General features: G+C 38.0%; 2 protein-coding genes across 2 annotated transcripts; one reads left to right on the forward strand and one right to left on the reverse strand.

Annotated features, from left to right (window-relative positions):
• Positions 1-360: 360 nt before the first annotated feature.
• Positions 361-1870, forward strand: LOC109209630 (transcription factor MYB44-like). The gene has a single exon (XM_019372938.1). It carries the CDS (start codon positions 413-415, stop codon positions 1496-1498), a length of 1086 nt encoding a protein of 361 aa, XP_019228483.1. The 5' UTR covers positions 361-412; the 3' UTR covers positions 1499-1870.
• Positions 1871-2343: 473 nt separating this feature from the next.
• On the reverse strand, positions 2344-20734 carry LOC109209629 (probable cadmium/zinc-transporting ATPase HMA1, chloroplastic). The gene is made up of 13 exons (XM_019372936.1): positions 19962-20734; positions 19137-19287; positions 18879-19063; positions 17981-18127; positions 10744-10939; positions 10272-10384; positions 9554-9780; positions 9255-9360; positions 7898-8065; positions 5922-6138; positions 3343-3527; positions 3187-3273; positions 2344-2871 (listed from the first exon to the last, which is right to left on the reverse strand). The coding sequence occupies exons 1-13, from the start codon at positions 20442-20444 to the stop codon at positions 2695-2697; spliced, it is 2442 nt and encodes an 813-aa protein (XP_019228481.1). The 5' UTR covers positions 20445-20734; the 3' UTR covers positions 2344-2694.
• Positions 20735-21352: the final 618 nt, after the last annotated feature.

The raw sequence follows: 21352 nt of genomic DNA on the forward strand, positions 1-21352 counted from the left end.
TGTTTGTTTCCATTAGAACCAAACAAATCTCCTTGGGGGGTGAGTGGAAAAAAAGAAGAGTAATGCAGACGCAGCTTATAGAAAAAGAGGAGGAACGGCCTCCCTAAAACTGAAAACAGGAGCCTACACACAACCCCTTCCATCTGTTATTGTGTAAATCAGTGTAATCTTTCTTTATGACGCGTGTCCCTGTTTACAGCTGTATTCCATCTCTAATTTTCAACCGCTTTCCCTATCCCTCCTTTTTCAAAAAAAAAAATTAAGAAAATCAATCGGTGCCCATAACGCTTACAACTCTTCCCCACTTACCGGCTTTACCGGTCATCCCTTTTCCCTTTTATACCCTCTTCTCCCATATATAACTCTCCGCTTCTTCACGTTTCCTCTTCTAAAACACACATACAACACAAAAATGGCAAATAGCAGTAACAGTTCTAAGAAAGATATGGATCGGGTTAAAGGTCCATGGAGCCCCGAAGAAGACGACCTTCTACAGCAGCTCGTTCATAAACATGGACCACGAAATTGGTCTCTTATTAGCAAATCCATACCTGGAAGATCCGGTAAATCATGCCGGTTAAGGTGGTGCAATCAGTTATCTCCACAAGTAGAGCATCGGGCTTTTACTCCCGAAGAAGATGAGACCATTATTCGGGCCCATGCTCGGTTTGGGAATAAATGGGCTACTATAGCCCGACTTCTTAATGGACGAACCGATAACGCCATTAAGAACCACTGGAACTCTACCTTGAAGAGGAAGTCCTCCTCTCTTAGTGCTGATGAAGGTAACGAACTCGCCGATCAAATTTTTCAAAATCAACAGCCGCCGTTAAAGAGATCTGTTAGTGCCGGATCCGCCATGCCGGTGTCCGGTTTCCATTTCAGTCCCGGTAGCCCGTCGGGTTCGGACAGTGATTCGAGCCTTCATGTCACTTCATCGTCTCAATCTCACTTATTCAAGCCTGTCGCCAGAGCCGGCGGTGTGTTTCCGCCGCCGTCTATTGACACGTCATCTCCTTCCGATGATCCGCCGACTTCCCTCAGCCTTTCGCTTCCCGGAGTTGACTTGACCGAGTTTTCTAATCGTTCGGCCGAGTCAACTCAGTTGAAGAATCCGTTCCAGATGCTTCCTGTTGCTATGCAGATTCCGCCACCTCCACCACCGCCGCCTCAGGCTGCGGCGGTGTCGTTTCAACGTGCTCCTTTAAATCAGGAAGCTGCAGCAGAACAGCAAGATAAGGTGTTTGTGCCGTTTAGTCAGGAGTTGTTGGGAGTGATGCAGGAGATGATTAAAGCGGAGGTGAGGAACTATATGGTAGGGATTGAACAGCAACAATTTCAGCAGCAACAGCAGCGACATTATCAACAACAGCAGCAGTTTCAGCAACAAAATCATCAAATGCCAAGTGGAATAGGGTTAGGTTTGTGTATGCAACAAGCTACTGATGGATTCAGGAATACAGGTGCTAATCGCATGGGAGTAAGCAAAATCGATTAGAGAGAGGGAGGTAGAGAAAGAAACTATCTTTGTTTCGTTTCTCTCTATGTTTAGGGGGCACATGTTGGCTTTGAGCTTCAACCGTGTGGGATCATAAAAAAAGGAAGTAGTTTTTAGACTGTTTGTACAGAGAGAGTGGGAGGGAGAGTATAAAGCCGAGTTCCAATGGCAGAAATGCCAAGGCTGGAACAAATAAGAAAAAAAAAAGATTAAAAAAGACGTTTTATTAATTTATATTCAGGCAGATTTAGAAAACAAGAAAAAAACTAGGTAAGTAAATATGTTTTGAGAGACCCTACCGCCATTGAAATGAAAAATGAAATCTGATGGAAGGATTTGAATGAAGAAAAGTTCATAACTTTATTCTTGAAATTATTTGTCTTTCCTTTGAAAATTGAAAGAATTGAATTGTGGACAATACTGTATGAGTAATGCCATAGCGAAGCTGAAAACATGCAAGCAGCAATAAGAAAGGTCACAATTGCATCAGTAGTCATATTCCATTACTTCCTCCTCTTCAGATGAAACTCCTTGCAGACAAACTTACAAAACGTCGAAGATTTTGGAGAGAGTTGTTGTGTTACCTTTTTTTCCTTTCAAAAAGAAATCTAGTCGGCCTGTACCTTTCACATATGTCCCTATACCCAGAATAGACATGTATAAGCTGGACGTAAAAGTGGTTTGTCAGTTTTGCATTCTCAAATTATACAGATTCCATCATTTTTGAGAGAGTTGAATTGATCTTTTTTCCATCTTTAGTGCCGTGTGTAAACACATGAAAAACTGTTCGAGCGCATCATCATAACTGAAATTGAACGTTAGCACGTTTGACCAAGCCATTAAGGTAAAGATAAGACCAGAAATCCATTTTCCAACAGGAGACTCGTACAAATGTGGTACAAGACAACTAACTTGATGATTAATGGTTCCCTAACGTCCTGCATTAAAAATTAGATGCTTTGCCGCTTACATCTTTACAGTAACATTTCAATACCGCCTAATATCATGGAAAGTCCAGAAACATGGAAAAGAATATACATAGGGCTGATTTAGCCTCAAGTGTACACCTGACAATCTAGTTGATGAGGTTCAACATGTACAGTGCAGTATTCTTCACTTTCTGACAACAAAGTTTAAAGTTTTCGTCACTCCATCTCAATTGGCATGTGAACAGCTACAGTGCAGGAGGTCAATACTCACAAATGGGCTGCTTGAATGGTGCTAGGTAGGGTGCCATGCCTCAAGAACATAATTAGAGAATGCAATTTGTCAATCATTTGTGAAACATCCTCCCTCCATGACCATGTTGGAGGATTTAGAGCACGAACAGAATTGAGGCAAACAAGAAGCGTGCCACCTTCATGCAAGAGGACCTGCATGTTGACACACCAGCTCAAACGAATTTACTAAGATAGCGACCAAGCTAGGGCAAAAATGCAGTTTCTCATTTTCCGTAGTTGCAACTCCCCGGCAGAATGTAAATCTATCTATCTTCCAAGAATCACAGGAATTGGACAACTTAGAAATAAGAAAATTTCACAAAGGTTAACTTGTGTTTCCTACTAGGTTATAATTGTTGGACCTAATAGCTGCACAAAGACTAACAGCAGCAAGCTGGACAGATATACAGATTGATTGAAACAAGATGGATAAACTTAAGGTGAGAAATATCTGGAATAGAGTTATACCGTCAACCACAGTGGGAGGACTCCCAATACTGATGTAAGAGAGGCCAAAAGAATGCTAGACAAAGCAAGTGCCACATTTTGCTTGATCTGCATGTATAGGGGTGAGCATCAGCAGCATATAGAAAGACGTCTTGATTACAAAGGAAAAGGAAATACCAAGGATGTTGTTTGACGAGATTTCGCAACACAAAATGGGACACCGGAAATATTGTCTTGTAACAACAGTATATCAGCAACAGCTATGGCAGCCGCACTAGCTCGTTCAGCCAGCACAATACCAACAGTAGCTGCAGCAAGTGCTGGGGCATCATTGATGCCATCACCTACCATTATAAGGCCACCTGCTCAGAAGTATAGTAATTAGTCAGGTAACAATTAGCACAGTAAGGAAACATGAATTATCGTGAAAAGTTACAGTTGATTAGCATGTATCCAAGTTTGCACCCCATACATACACATTCCCGGGACCCTTAAAGTTGAGAGAAATGAGAATGATTAAGATTTCCTTGTTACCATGAACAGCAAAATAACTTCGGGTGTATGTTTTATCCCATCCAGTTTCACCTATAAGGTCCTCTATTCTAAGCGGTGTTGTAAATAGCGAGCGCTACGTCGCTAATAAAGTGTGGCGATGCGACGCAAGGCAGTAGCGCTTTTTTGCTCTGTTGCGTTGCGATTCAGAAAAGGCGCACGCCTTTGCCTGTGTAGCGAGAGGCGCTGCGAGGCGAGAGGCGGTGAAGCGACGCTATTTGAAAAAAAAGGAAGAAAAGGCAGCAACAGAGATTAAAATACAAATTTAGGGCTTGGGTTTCACTTCTCCTTCAGCGACCGTTTCTCAGCAACAGAAAAATTAGGGCTTCATTTTCTTCTTCTTCCATCATCAGCCATCAGCACGGTAACCCAGGTATGTTACTTTCTTTTCTTTTCTTCTGCTTCTCCTTTCTTCTTCTTCTAGTTTAGCTATCTTTTTCTTTTTTTCTTCAGTTCGACTTGCACCGTTGTTGTCTTCTTCTTTCTTCAGTGAACAGCTCTTTCTTCTTTCTTTCTTCCTTTTTCTTCTTCTTAGTCTTTTTTTTTTTTTTTTTTTTTGGCTCTGTTTTTCGACCAGCAGCAAAGGCAGAGTGGAGGCAGTAGCTCTTTCTTTCTTTCTTCCCTTCCTCTTTCTTCTTCTCTTATTTTCTTTTTTGGGCTCTGTTTTTCGACCAGCAGCAGAGGCAGAGCAGAGGCAGTAGCTCTTTCTTTTTAGGCTCTATTTTGTTTGCTCTGTTTTTTCAATTATAGACTTATAGTCTTATAGAGTAGAATTAATTGCATATTGACTTGATAATTTTTTTTCTATAAAACAGCATTGAAATGGCGTCATCGGATAGTAATAAACGAAATGATATAGCTTGGAATTATGCTATACAAGGCTCATCAAGATCTGCAATTAAATGTGTGTGTTGTGAAAAAACATATCGGATAAATTTACCAGGGAAACTTGTCGGGTTAAGTTTTGGGGAAGAAAGAGGACAAAATAATGAAGAAATAGTTAAGAAGTGATATTGTTATCAACACACTACAGTGTCATTACATGACATGAGAGCCAAAAAAAGGAGCAAACACACTGCATCAACATCAGGCCTAAAGGGGTTGTGGAATACATCTAAGCACAAAATTTGAAAAATTGTTCTGAAGTTTGGTCTAGGAATACTGTGAATTGGTCCACATGGTATAATGATCAATGTCCGAATAAGGGCAACGTCTATTTAGTCTATAGTAGTTAATGTTAGATATATTGATAGGAAAGAGAAACATAAAAGCTACCCATTCAGATTGTCCAATTAATTAAGGTTTAAGGAAACTTTAGACCCATGTTGGTTGAGAAGTTTAGGGTAAGCTGTAAGGCTTAAAAAGAGGCAAATGACACCTCTTTCCATAGAACCACTAGTTACACAGGTACTACCTGGTTCACAGAACATTTATTAAATCCTAAAGAAGCATTTAACCAGAGCTGCCCCAGCTATTTATTACTCCCTCCGGTCCACAATAAGTAACTGTTTTACCTTTTTATTTTGGTAAAAAATAAGTGTCCATTTACATAATCAAGAATGAATTAATTTTATTTTTTCAAAACTTGCCCTTATTTATACTCCCCGGGGTCCAAAATAAGTGATTTTTTGACATTTTTTTTGTGGTCCAAAATAAGTGATTTTTTCAGATTTCAAGAATGAATTAATTATTTTTTTCCTACATTGCCCTTGAAGTAAATAGTGTTGGAGTATGTGTTAGGAATATTTAAGTGAAGAGATAGCAAAGGTTAATATGATCAATTTCATTGCTAATTAATGCTAAAAGGTGGATTTCTTAATCTGTGTGAAAACAGCTAAAAAATCACTTATTTTGGACCGGAGGGAGTATATTCCAATGTGTTAAGGTAACAATTAATTAAGGTTAATTTAGTGAACACATCTTTTTTTCTCTAGGAGTTAGTATTTCCTTAATGGGTGTGCCAAAGATAAAATGGTCACTTATTGTGGACCGGAGGGCGTAATTTAATCTGGTGACTTAGCATGAGTAATTTTCATTGTTCTTGATAAGTTGTCATTTGGCTTGTGTATTAAGATGCGAGTTAACTATGAACACGAGCTAGTTAAGTGAGCAAATGTGCAAAACCACAAATAATTTTTTTTAGAATTTGGAAATCTAAAATGGGTCTAAAAACATGACCGCTCATTGCAGCTTTTGTGACTCACCTGTATCCCTTGAAATGCTTGTAACATGATAAAGTTTATCCTCCGGCTTTAGGCTGCAGTTAACTTCTTTGATACCCACAGCTTTAGCAACTCTATGTGCACTTGCCTCATGGTCACCGGTTAACATTAAAACACGAAGTTTAGCTTGATTCTGCAGTGTCTGTACAACGTCTAGAACTCCAGGTCGAGGCTTATCTTCAAAGTGAAAAAGAGTTACCTGGTCCAAGACAGAATCACAAAATGGTCTGCGGAATGGGCATTGAGGAAGAAGCTTGAGGGGAATTCTAAAAAGAGATGAGCATTAAATATTTGTACATCATAACTCTTAAGATATCACTAAAGTCTATATATCTGGTCTGGCTTTGCCTAGCAAAATCCAGTAAGCTGACATTTGATTTGAAAGGTCTTGGTAACCAACAATACTCAATTATAAGGAAATGTTTCTCCATTATTTAGAGGCTTTGAAATCTTGATGTTTAAAAATAAATAGGTGAGCTTCTGGCTCAAACACCAGACCACCTTTACATATCTTTTCAGCCTCTCTTCCATTTTGTGATTCTACTCGAAACGATTTCCGGTTTTACAGGTATAAGAAAACTGAGAAATTCACCAAGTTAAATAACAAGCGAGACCCACATGGGAGATTGGTCCAATGTTCATTTTCTAATTTGTGTTAATTGACATTGCTATTAAATCAAACATTGCTAATTTTAATGCCAAAAAGTTGAATTAAGTGATACTCTTGAAGTCTACAGTGTTGAAGATTGAAAAACTGTGAAGAGAAGTGAGAACTGCAACATTTTGTTGCTCAAAAAGTCATAAAAAGAGGAATAAGGTTCTCCTGGATTGTCGACTGTAACCATTAGCTGGTTTTGGATGAGGATCAGGGGCTAGATCAGTGTTATAAACCACATTGCTAATGCTTCCCAGGAAAATAGGAATCCCAGAATCATGCTTTTGGGGTAGGATTGAAGGACAAGGATACAGTCACAATTTCTGAGATGCCACTTTGTTCATGACTTTGTGTGGTGGATTTTGCAGGGGAGGGACTGAGGTAGATTGAATATATTCCTGCCTTTGAGTACTTTCAAAAATCTTGGATCTGGATTACTAGAAACTAATCTTGAGATTAAGAACAAGATTATCCATATAGGTGATATGAGAAAAGTTATCTGTTGCCATTTGGGAAAAATTGGCATTTTTTTCCCCTTTGCATATCTATCTCCGAATTCTGTACCCCAACCCTCATGCCGGTGTATGGTTTAATACTGCTTTATTTGTTGCTATATTTATTTTTGGTCATTTCTATGCCTTAGTTTATTTTGATGTATTTCATGGCTTCTTTTTAGTCTCTTCTGTAGAACTATTTGGTTTTAACACGTTATGAATTACTTCCTAGATATATCTAGACCAAAGACATTTTTCCACAAAAATTTAGTCCAAACATTTGTTCGACCTATATTAAACATGAGACAAACTAATCTAAAACTCAAAACTATAAGCTACAGAATCACAACCCACCAAATACCATGTGCCAACCAAACTGCCCTTGTAAATCAATACACAAAGGACCAATTTGATTCTCACAAGTCACAAGTGAATGGTAACACCAAATCATCCTGTAACATTATGGAATACAAGTAGTCTATTGCAATCCAATTAAAAGACATAAAAAATAAAATATAGAAACCCTTGGTAGTAAGAGAAAATGTGAATATTTGTTGGGCGGAGACCTCATGGTTCTCCGCCTCCTTCATTGTCCAATCCCAGCGAAGGCAAAAAAAACACTAGGTGTTTTGTTCCCATCTATCTAAACCTTGATGGACAGAATTACCCGATACCTGTGTTGGTGTAAGGTAGCAGGTACCTTGTGGAATATTCGAGGTGCACGCATGCTGCCCGGACACCACCATCATTAAAAAAGGAAGAGCAAATGTGGATTTCTAAAGTTTTAATACTCATTAGAAGCAACTGACCTTTTGATTATTAACAGAGAGAGCAGCGTGGACAAAATCACCTCCATAAGACGACGTGCTTACTGCCTCCTTAACTCTTCTAGATTCATCTTCAGAGTGGAAAAGTGAGGTGATGTATTCCACAGAACCAAGAAAAGCTTCCCACGGTTTACCACCTCCAAGTCCTGGCTATAAGACAGATATAATGAATAATTACTTAACTCTCCCGTTGTAGAATTAAGTAGCAGCAAATTTAAGTTTAGAAAGAGAGCTTTTTGCTTTCCACATAGTATTTTCTATAGCCTAAAATAATCTACTATTTGTTTCTCACCATAACTAATAAATAGAAAGGGGAGGGATATTCCTGTCCTCAAACATGTTAAAACTTCACCAGCTTATTAGGTCATCCATGAGATATTAAACATGGAATTAATTAGGGCCCATAACTCTGTTGCAAAATTACAGTGATCCGCTCCTCCTTAGCCCTTTTGCACAAGCAGCCCCAGCTCATACTATTTGATTTTGCAACTTCCAAACAATCTTATAACGGTGTTTTTTGATGAGCAAACTTTGACCATAGTCTAAACCCAGCCTATGTTTTTTATCTATCCTGTGCTAATAGACTTCAATTCAGCAAAAAACTTTTGGAATATTTTGGCCAAGCAAAGAAAAGCCCCCGAATCTCAAGTAAACTCCAACTCAGACAGGTGAGGCCAAACATTCTTGGATGCAGAATTGCTTACCCAGCAGATTTAGGTGGTCCTCAGTACATGCAGCTTTTCGCGGTGTGCTATATATCTAGTCTTAGGTTTAATGTCCAAATGTCCTTTCCCATGTCAGATATTATAGTACAATTACTGCACTGATATTTCAACATGTTTGGTTCTCATTGCCCCCAAACAACCAAAGAGGCGCTGCTACAGGTAGACATGAATCTGCAATATATGCAAGATTCAGCTAAAAAACAGAGAAATTCCACTACTTTAAGACCTAAAATTTTGCCCTCCAAAGCCTTATTACCGTGTGTCCTAAGTCCTAACCCTTTACGGAGTAGATGTCCCACACTTGTATGAAAGATAGAACTGAGTCCAGCACCAGCAGTCTAGATGGTGCGTGCAGTCTAGATGGTGCACCTGATTTAAAACCACTTCAAATGTACAGTACCAAGGACCAGGTTAAATCAGGATATCAGCTTCAAAACTAGACTCAGTAAGTAGTCTACAAAATAAAATGTAACTTGTAATATGGCACATCACATTGGTGAAGATTTTTGATCAGGCAACATTACATATGAAGACAATTTAAGCTTAATTGGAAGGGTAAATATATTGAACAGAGAAAAATAGAATTAATAGTGAGCAGATAGGAAAAAAATTACCTCAAAGCTTGATATTGTTGCAAATATGCCTCTACCAGGTAAATTCTCAAAACTTTCAACTGAAACTGAAGGAAGGTCTTTGCCTGTGCTGTGATCTACAACAGCTCTGCACGAATGGAGTAAGCAGAGAAGATTAGCATTAAGTGATCTCAGGTACTAATACCGACTTCTGAGCTAAACTCACTTAAAGGTGATAGTGTATAATCTAATGGGATAAGCATTCAAAATTCATATATAGAGACATATCAAATAAATAAACAGATTAAATACATATATCGAGATATATCGATTCACACAACCTTCCAATCGGGTGAGTTGTACCCCTCTCCATTGCAGCTGCAACAGCAAGTGCTTCTTTCTCACAGCTGGGGACACAACAAGAAGCAATTTTTTTTCCATGTCCATGTATCGGTTCAATTGCTTTGCACATGAACTCCCCAGTTGTCAGTGTACCAGTTTTGTCAAATGCAATACTATGACATGAAGCCAAGGCATCAAGCACTTGTCCACCTTTAAGCAATATACCCTAGAAACAAAATTCACCACATCAGAACCTGTGAACAGAAAAGGCCGAGCCTGAAACAACATATGATAATATCATTCTGCTCAGATCCTGGAAAAAACATTTACAAAAATAAAAATAAGACAAGTATGGGACATACGTACTGTAAGACAATGATTAGGTATTAATATTATACAAATTACCAGAAATTTTTTGAATGGAAAAGGAGAGGCAAAATAGCTTTTGTCATACAAATGACAAGAATTAGAACAATATATATATATATATATATATATATATATATATTTTTTTTTTTTTTAAAAACGTTCTGCTCAGACCTGACAGTAACATTTATAATAATGAAAATAGGATGACTAAACTGTTCAAACATAAAGACTATGATGAGGTATTATACAAGCTCTAGAATTAGGAAAATATTTTAAAAAGAAGCAGGCGAAAAGGATTTGACACAAGTTCAATAAGTAGATTGTCTGCCAATTTGAAAAGCTGCCTACCCTTTTTGCACAGGCACTGATGGCAGTTGCATAAGCCAATGGTGCCACAGCTAACGCACAAGGTGAGGCAGCCACCATGAGGCCCAATGCTCGGTAAACTGATCCTCTGCAAGCTGCAGAAAAAGAAGGGAAAAAACACCAGATAACCAAATGGAAGAGAGAATATTTGATGAAATAGACACATCCATATGGACATTCCTTCTTTTCACTTGCATTAAAAATCATGAAAAAGTCTTACTCTTGATAGTGGGTACACAATTACAGATGTCTCCACAGAGACTCAAGCCCATGCGTGCACACAAAGTTCAATAACAGTTGTTTTAACCCATTTTAACACCTCAAAAACATATGTATTTAAATTCCCTTATTCCTGATAGGAAGGTCTGTGAAGTAATGCAAGAAAGACTGATGTGGACAGCAACAAGTAAACACAAATAAAAAAGTATCTGCTCAATTAAGAATCTAAAAGTACCTGCGGTGCTAATGAAAGGCCACTTGAAAAGGAATGGACCAAGAAAAGCAACTGCTAGAGATAATAACACAACTGCTTTACTGTACTGCTCGCCAAATTTGTCAAGCCATCTTTGAAGTTTTGGTTTACTTAACTGAGCTTCTTCTGTCAGCTGCACAATTCTGCTGAGCATGGAATCTTTCCACGTCTTCTTCGCCTATAGAGAAAATCAAAGTTAACAAAAGACTGAATTAGACAAATTAAATTGAATGGTTCTTAAATAACACTGCTTTAGTTCAAAGCTCCTCAATTAACCATGTTTAACATTGTTTACTAAATAGGATTTTAACTTTCAGGTACCTACTTCATTGTACCAATTTAAAGTCACTTCTTGGGCCTTGGCTAAGCTTTATTAACTTTTGGGACTAAAACTTTTTATGGTTTTAAACAATGGTCGCTGGCTGATCTAACGACTCTAGAATGACATCCCTTTGGATTTGCAAATCTGGGAGTTCTAGAATCTATAATATTGTAGACAATCAAGGAAGTCTCTTACTGGATAATGAATTTTTTTTTTTCAATAACTGAGTAGCGCGTGATTCGAAATTCGGTGGATAATGAGCATGCTCCTCTACTCTTCTCCACTTTAATTCCAGGCTTTTGACTGTGGCAGGGTTCGAACTCTTGATGTGCGCCTAACCAACACATAACTCGCTGCGCTCTTATCACTGCCCTTACGAAACTTTCGTTATTGCATACACTTCACATGTTTCTAGCGATTCACATGGCATCATCAAATGATACAAGTTCTGGATTACTAGACCATAACCATGGGGGCTTAAAGGATAATCAATTTTAAAAGTCATTTATCCATTATGCGATTCCATCTCACTCTTCACATCCCAAGAGTTAAATTGGCAATGCGCGCAGATACTAAGAGAAGGGGCAACAGTGGTTACACACATTAACGATCTAAATTAGAAACATGACTAACAAGATCCAGAGCAGAATCATCAAAAAAGAGAGACAAGTAATGCAATTGCAAGAAAAGAAAAAAGATTTTGAGGTAAAATGAAACACCTAACTAAAGCATGTCTCTTACCTGCTAAATCAATCATTACAGTAAATACAAGTCAGACGAGGCCTCCGCATGGCAGAGAGTATGGCAGCAGAACATATTTATTTACTTTATTATTGGCAGTAAACCTATTTATGAACTTATTATATGCAACAGAATAAAACAAACAGCATACAGAAAAGAAAAGTTATGAGAGAGAATTCTTCCTCTACGGCCTATATATACTAGTTTTTGGACTTTAATAATCTAACAATCAATTCTTTACAAATATGGGAACCATTATAATGCATCTCATATGCAATTTTTTTCTTGTGAGATACAAATTCCACGTTACATTCAACATTAAATATCATAATGCATCAGAGTGTCCTATTGCAGCAATTTTCGCCTACTTCATCACTTGTACTCAAATCTCTCCCAGGACAGATGGAAAGAAATAGATATTTGGAATACAAATTCATCTACCACATGTCACCACCTTCATTATGGCATCTATCTGAAGCAAGATAGAAACACAATATTTAATCTGAATGCTCCCACAATAAATTATTTTTTGTGAGTCTTCTTCTCCAAATCCTCTCGGTGTATGTTAAGCTAACGTGCGCCGACCAAGTTATGGCTGGAAAGAAGGCTCGCGGACGTCCCGGGAAACAACAAATCAGAATAGATGATAAAATTCCAAAGCTAAATCCCCTAAAAAGGAGGTCAGCAAAGGTTATGGAGTCCATTTCTGGAGCTTCAAAGATGCAAGCTGGATCGGGCAATCTCGCACAAATCTACCATGGAGAAACTTTAGGATCGGCTAGTCAGCAACCAAAGAGAACAAATTCAAGCCAAATCCCTATGCAAGTCAACTTAAGGGGAAACTTCAACCCCCTCTGTTCGTGAAGTTACTGTTCCATTGAAGAACAAGGAACAGGAAAATGTAATTCGAGTACCCCCTCCTGCAATAGCTGCTGCTACTGTCCCATGATGAACAAGGAACAAAACCCAGCTATAGTGGTGCCTAAGGAGTCTACTTGGGCTGGAATACTCACAGGTAACAGATCTGCTGCTAATGGTATGACTCTGAGCTATATAACTCCGGAAATCATAGAAGGGAACCTAGTGGCTAAGCTTGAGAAAGCAGAAATTGAGCAGGAAAACTTGAAATGGAAGTGTGCCCTAATAGTATATGTTTTTGGTGAAAAACCTTGATATAACTACATGAAAAGGTACATAAATCAGATGTGGAATACTGTAGCTATGCTAGACCTATATTACCATGATGAAGGTTATTATATAGTCAGGTTTCATAGTATGTATGATATGAAAGAAATTATGTGTGCTGGGCCATATACACAATAGGCTACTGATAATGAAGCAATGGTCTCCACAGTTTGACTTTACAGCAGAATTCATGACAGATATACCTCTATGGGTAAGGTTTCCCAAGCTGCCCATGAATTGCTGGAGTGGTAACTCATTGAGTAGAATAGCAAGTACCATTGGAATTCCAATGTTTGCAGATGACATCTGCACGGCCAAACAAACAAGAATATCCTTTGCTAGAATCCTCATTGAAGTAAATGTCACCAAGCCTTTGCCAAGAAAAATACCAGTTATGGATGACTCAGGGGTGATATTTGAGTAAGATGTTGAATATGATTGGAAGCTAGAGTTCTGTGATAAATGCTTAAACAAGACATGACTGTGGAAAAATTCCAAAAGAAGGAGTTAAACAAGACCCTCGGCCCAGAAAGAGGAGACCTCCACCAATGAAGCAAATATGGATAGCCAAAGAACCAACAGTGGGAGCCACTGTTGAAGCAAGCCAAAAGCAGGTGGACACAATAAGCAAGGAAGTAGAGTGTGCTTCTAAGCTAGTAGAAAGCACAGATGATCAGCAGCAAACAGAAGAAGGTGCACAAAGACAACCAGAAAAGGGGAAGATTGCAGTGGAGATCAATGGTGTTCCAATGACTTATGCTAAAGCAATTCTTTCTCCTGAGTAAGGGCCACAACAAAAAGCAAGTCTAGCTGTGATAGCTAACTTGAAACCACCTATCACAGGTGGCCAAATTCAACATATATGATGTCCTGGATGGTGTGGAATATAAGAGGTACCAACAAGAGATACAAACAAAAAGGAGTTGTGTACCTATATAAAAGAGAATAACATAAAGTTAATGGGCTTAGTGGAAACTAGAGTAAAGAAGGATAAGGCAGAGCAGATAACTCAACTAGTGGCACAAGGTTGGCAGGCAAGTTACAACTATGATTATGCACTAAATGGGAGGATTTGGATACTATGGGACCCTCAAGCTTATGATATCACAGTCCTAGAAAAACCTGCTCAAATAATACATTGTAGAGTTGCTGGCAGACATAATCTAATAAACTGCTTCATGACAGTAGTTTATGGATTCAACACCAATGAAAAAAGGAAACCATTATGGCAACAGTTGAAGGACTTATCACCACAGAGCAATATACCATGGATCATATGGGGAGACTTCAACTCACTCTTAACAATACAAGACAGGATTTGTGGTAAGCCAGTTACAAAGAATGAAATACAAGACTTCTCAGAGTGTATGCAGATGTTAAATTTGAATGAGTTACTTTGGAAGGGGGATTTCTACACTTGGTCAAATAAACAGCAAAGGGTAGATAGAGTCTATAGCAAGATTGATAGAGCCATAGGGAATGATGAAAGGATGCAGACTTATGGGCACATGGAAGTTGATTACAGGCTACCATTCATATCAGATCATGCCCCAATGGTTATAACAATAAGGAGATTAGAACCAGGTGGCAAGATTCCGTTTAGATTCCTTAATGTATGGGCTGACCATCCAAAATTCATTACACTGGTAGATGAGACATGGAAAGACTACTATAATTCTGATCCTACGAAGAATGTTTGGCAGAACTGAAGTTTAAGGCTTACTGAGCAGCTTATAACTCAGAATTCAAGGGTATCGAAAAGAAGAACTGGAAATAACAAGAGGCTTACTATAGGGGATTCAAGCTCAAATGTCAACTTGTTATTCAGATGATCTGGCTACTGAGGAAAAACAAACCTTAGAGAAGCTGGAAAAATGGTCATTAATAGAAGAAATCATTCTCCAACAAAAAGCTCGGGCAAAATGGANGAGTTAGTAATGGCTTTGGAGACAAAATAACTGATCAGCAACAGATACAAGCAGAGATCATTAATTTTTACAAATCCTTGATGGGAACAGCTGTAAGTCAATTACCTGCAGTACATAAACAGGTAATGAAGAATGGACCAGTGCTCAATCATATGCAGCAGATCAATTTATGTGCTGAGGTTACTGATCAAGAAATATATGAATGATTGTGTGCTATTGGAGATGATAAAGCACCAGGGGTAGATGGATATAATGCTTTGTTCTTCAAGAAAGGTTGGTCTATCATAAGCTCAGAAATATGCCAAGCAGTAAAGGGATTCTTTCATACAGGGAAGTTATACAGAGCAGTCAATTGTACAGCTATTACAATTCTCCCTAAAGTTCCTAACTCCTCAAGCATCAAAGAATATAGGCCAATAGCCTGTTGTACTGTTTTATATAAGCTCATTGCCAAGGTTCTAGCCAACAGAATTCAGAAAGTAATTGCTTCTATTATATCAGATACACAGGCAGGATTCATTCCAGGTAGAAAGGTGGCAGACAATGTTTTACTTGCTCATGAATTGGTCAAGGCTTATTCAAGGAATAACATTTCACCAAGATGTCTCATCAAAGTGGATATTCAAAAGGCCTATGACACAGTGGATTGGAGATATTTACACCAAATGCTTGAAGAACAGGGCTTCCCCACTAAATTCATTAGGTGGATTATGGAATGTGTTACAACAGTAAACTACACTGTACTCATTAATGGAGAGACAACTAGACCTTTTGATGTAGCTAGAGGATTGAGACAAGGGGACCCAATATCCCCCTTTTTGTTTGCTATAGCAATGGAGTACCTAAGCAGAAACTTGAAGAATTTGAAATTGGAAAAAACATTTCACTTTCATCCTATGTGTTCAAGGTTAGATATAACTCACTTGAGTTTTGCGGATGATCTCTTTCTTTTTGCAAGAGGAGATGCTATATCAGTAGCATTGATACATGACAGGTTCCAGATCTTTTCAGCAGCATCTGGGCTTAAAGCTAATCTGGCTAAAAGCTCTATTTACTATGGAGGAGTTAGCTTGGAGGTACAAACAGAGATACAACACAAGCTTGGTTATAGCCAAGGTTCATTGCCTTTCAAATACCTAGGCATACCACTTGACACAAATAAGATTTCAGTTATGCAATGGCAGCCACTTATTGAAAAAATAGTGGCTAGAATATCATCTTGGACAGCAAAGAAACTATCTTATGCAGGCAGAATTCAGTTGGTACAACATGTAATTTTTGGTATTCAAGCTTATTGGGCTCAGATATTCATCATCCCAGCTAAAGTTGTTAAAACAATAGAAGCTTATTGCAGAAGCTATGTGTGGTCAGGGGAGAATGTAATTACTAAAAAGGCTTTGGTGTCATGGGAAAAAGTGTGTGCACCTAGAGCTACAAGGGGGCTCAACTAGATCAATTTAGCAATATGGAACAAGGCAGCAATCACAAAAGCAAGCTGGGAGTTGGCAAACAAGAAGGACAAACTGTGGATCAAATGGATCCATAGTTATTATATTAAGGACCAATCCTTTGCCAATATGGAAGCACCAAAACAGGCTTTTTGGATGATAAGGAAAATATTTGGAGCAAGAGGTAATATGGAAAGTATCAGCAGCAATCAAGTTAATCAAAAGTCAGTGATTAAGCAAGTCTACTTGAAGCTGTTACGTGAGTTGCCAAAGATTACATGGAAAGGCCTAATGTACCAGAATCAAGCTCGACCAAAAGCAATCTTCACAATGTGGTTGCTAATGCATGGAAGGCTACTTACTGCTGACAGGTTGAAGAAATGGAAAGTGCAAGTGGATGAAACATGTTGTTTTTGCAATCAAGCACTGGAAACAAGGGAGCATATGTTCAGAATGCTCATATGGTAGAAACATGTGGTGCAGGCTCATGAAATGGTTACAAGTTCAACCAATCATATCTTCATGGCCAGAATGGCAAAATTGGATAATAAAGAAAACATAAGGGAGATCTCAAATGGCCAGAATCCTCAAAATGGTATTTGCAGAATACACATACACATTGTGGATTAAAAGAAATGCAAGAATATTTGAGAAAAAAGCAACAGCATGGGATGTTCTTGCAAGGAGAGTAGTATGCATGTGCAACATTAGAGCTGAGGGATATACTTGTGTCTTACTAGCAAAGAAAAAAGAGTAGGTAGTCAGATAGAAATCATATAGAAGATATTAGAAGGTAGTCTGATATAGAGTCAGTTTGGTTTCTTTCCAGTTAGGAAGTTAGGTCGAGATGACCTACTGATTTGTAAATATTTACCTTGGTGGTTAATACAATGATTTAATTACCAAAAAAAAAAATGCTCCCACAATCAAAGATAGCAAACATCACTTTTAACCTAAATACTCCCACACTAAAATTAGCCCTAAATATTGCAAAATCAATTATTAGAAGTAGAACCATGGGACTACCTCTCTTACATTATCTTACAATAATCGTTCCAACACTATTATGTTCCCTCCCACTTAATCAAACACCGCGCAACGCCTGTTTTTAGTAATGTTCCGTGATTGCATAAGCTATTACAAGTCAAGCTGCTATCGTGACTGATGTGCAGCCAAAATTTTCTACCAAAATGAGCATCAGCAACTCAGCAATCAAATAATAAAGCAAACTAGCTTCTATATCACAAGCACTGGTCTATTTTGACAAATCATTCTGACAGTTAATACATGATTATGCATAGACTATGCAGGAGAATGTAAATGTAAAATAAGGAGTTGACACTAAAAGGTTATTCCACAATTGAGTCAAGGAATAAACACAAGGAAAATTCTTAAAAACCAGGAAACTATCTGTAAATTTTTCTGACAAATTTAAGAGAGACAAATATCTGTCTCGTCACTAAGAAAAGCAAAAAAGAAGGAATATACGTCTTCTCTTTTAATGCCATCATGGCTACAACCGCACAAATTTCTTCACCTTTTTCAATTTAAATCAATTGAGTTCAATCAGAATCATGGACTATTGAAGGGCATACCTTCACTATCAGCATACCGTCCAGGTTGCGTGCACCTCCAGGAATACTGTCCCCCTCTTTCTTTTCTAAAGGTTTGACTTCTCCTGTCAAATGCTCAATAGTAATTGTTGTTCTACCTCGGGAAACTTCACAGTCCACTGGTACTGACTGATCAAAGCAACGTGAAGAGTTAAACAGGCATAGAAGCTCACCATATTAGAAAGTTGAAGCACAAAATGTACAAGATACTGAATTAAGGGAACCCAATACAAGTTGAGGACAAAATTTGGCCATGGAAAAAAATAATTTTCTCCATGAATCAAAGTCGAAAGTATGATTACACACACACATATATATTAAGAACCCAAGAACACTGGATGTATAGATATACTAACAGGCCAAAACCTGTATAAGGCATTACCACTCCCAGCTAACTGTCCGTATGAGAAAACAATAGTAGCTAATTATCTCCTCCAAGTATGATATTACGACAATCTAGATGTTGCAATCTCTGAGTCCTACAGGTGTTAATCTTAGATTCTTCTAATTCAAGCTGCCAAATAATTCTTAATATATTGATGTTATTATAATAAGATTTAAATATAAAGTCAATTTTGTATTAGCTTTCACGGTTTAATTATTGGTATATCTTCTCTTGCAAATCGCAAAGGTCATGAGACCACACACGTACAGAGATCTTGGAATCTCAACAAAAGACACTAGCTGCTATTTAGTCTCTTACTTCTCAGCTAAACTAGAAGATGCAAGCTATACAAACAACCTATGATCTAAGATTTAGCAGGAATACGTGCAGAGAACAGAACATCTGATGCGAAATATCACATTAACCCGAAAGAAATAGATAATTAAGTAAAAGAGTTTTTAATGCAACTAAACCCAAAGAATTGTGGATACAGACCTCACCAGCTTTAACCAATATAAATGAGCCAACTTCCAGGTCACTCACTGGAACTTCACTGTATGTCAAGTCAGCAAAACTAGGCAAAGTTTGATTGTCAACATGCAGCACAAGAGCAAATTCTGGATGGTTTTCTTTTAATTCCTTTACGTCACCCTTGGAGCGACTAGTGAAGTACTCTTCAGCTGCACTGACAAATATGTCTTAGATAAAAAAGTTCAAGTCCTCCAGAGGACATTTTCAAATTGTTTTACTTACCTATATGAGCTAAATTAAACATTGCAAGAAGCAAGCCACCTTCCAATATGTTCCCCATAAAAACTGATGCAAAGGCTGCAAGAGCCATCAGTACATGAATATTTATTTTGCCACCAGTAATGTCCATTAATGCATCAAGTGATGCTGAGACCTGACAATAAAGTGAAATTATAAATATGGGACTTTCTGAAGGAATTAAAATGTTTCATCATGAGACAACAAGCAGTAATCGTACTTCTTTACATATGGATTTACACAAATTGATATCCACATCATCATACACCACCGTCGATTACGCTTTGCCTAAACTGCAATATTCTGAGGACTTAGAGATCCTAACTTCAATTGTTCCAAAATGCAGTGTACTTACACACCTTCTATTCAGTAATAATTGGCAAGGGCTAAGTCCATAGTCTACAATTTGTGACTCGTTTATTCCCTATTATTTGAGAGGTTGCAGGCTGAACAGAGTCGGTCCTAGGGTGAAGACCATCATACGGGAAAATGGATTGAGCTGGCTAATCACTCTAATAGATTTTACGACCTAAATCATAATTCTACCGCTTAATTAATCTCATTATAGACTCGAAAACCATTGTTTTTATTCTTTTTCTTGCTTTAGTGGTCCATTAATAAACTCAATAAAGCATTTGAATAGGAGATCATTTCCTCGTATCTCTATAGCCAAAATAGTATCCCAAAGTTTGTATTGTAAGCTAAGACTGCACAAAGAAATTATTCAATCAATTAGACAGGTCAATTGTACAGTATAACTGAAACCATTTGTGAGTATACAGCTAGTTGAAAGATAAAAGACATAAATACCCCAACGAGAGGGAAGGCAATGAGAGTGAAAACACGCTGGAGAGGCAGAACAGCTGGCTGGGGAAGAAAGTAAGGGCAAGCAGCGGCAGCAATAAACAAAGCCGCAGAGCAACAGCAAAGCTCTAAATGGTCTCTCAAGATATTCGCCAAGTGGGTCCACCTGATAGCTCTGGCGAACTTGAGAAATAGCTCCTGAGATTTCGTAAGCTTCCCATCACCATCATCATGACCATGGTGGTGATGATGATTGTGATGATCATGGCCATGGTCATGGTGGTGGTGATGATGATGGTGAGTGTGGCCACAGTTACAAGCAGCGCAGTGGATGCGACCGCGGAATTGAGTGGAGCTCCGAATTGAAATTGAAGGTTTGGGTTTCAATGAAGAGAGGAGGACATTTCGGTTGACTGTAATTCTCCTTCTAGTTTTGTAGGTTGAACGATTGATCCCTGAGAATGAAGTTGAAAGACGCAGAGCTTCCATTTTGTTGCTGAATATTTTCACCGAATACGCATTCTTCTCTTCTCAATTTCTCAATCAATAATAATGGGGGTTGGGGCTCTTTTGCTATTTTGGAGTGTGGCTATTGTTGTATCATCTATACCACACTATGTGCTCACTTCTGGGTTACGGTCCTACGCTACGCTCTACTCACCGATCTACTTGTCAAGATCTTCTTCTTTTGGTACCTGTTTCACACTTTTGGGTTAGCTCAGCACGCTTTTGTCTATTCTGCAAAAATGTATGGACATATTTTGTTGTCAAAATAATTTAGGCAATTCTAACGTATTGATCGAGGGTGCACGTTTAATATGTTGCATATTACAATATAAAAACCCTCTTCGTATGGGATAATATAATATAACAAGAAATTATGATTCAGAGTGTCCTACTCAAATTTGAATATAATAGGTTGTATAATCACTGGTATCTAAGTGAGTTTATTTTAAAAAAAGTTTAAATCGATCTCCGCGTAAATTCACAACAAATACTTTTAAATAAAAATTCAAATTAACTTTCATTTACTATTTTATATACCTACCTCCACCTACCTTTAAGGTCCTGCCAAAGACAAAATTTAAATCATGTTTTGCACGTCAATCCAAATTAGCTAGGCAAGTTTTTTTTTTAAAAAAAAGCTTGACCTTTGAACTTTGTGGAATAGCATGAGCATCTTTAATTTTTTTCAGTTTTAAGTTGACCTATTTGGGGTCCAGTCCGTAAATTAGTGTTCAGCTCCATATATCCCTTTACCAGTGAGTTACTTTTAAAAATTCAAATCATGTAAATTTTTCCTTTATTCCTCCTATCTGTTGTTATATCCCTTTCCAACCACATTCTAACATGGACGAGCTAAGCTCTTTAGTTATCATTCAACTAAGTGACTCCAT

The sequence above is a fragment of the Nicotiana attenuata genome, unplaced genomic scaffold (genome assembly GCF_001879085.1).
Source record: "Nicotiana attenuata strain UT unplaced genomic scaffold, NIATTr2, whole genome shotgun sequence".
Taxonomy (NCBI): domain Eukaryota; kingdom Viridiplantae; phylum Streptophyta; class Magnoliopsida; order Solanales; family Solanaceae; genus Nicotiana; species Nicotiana attenuata.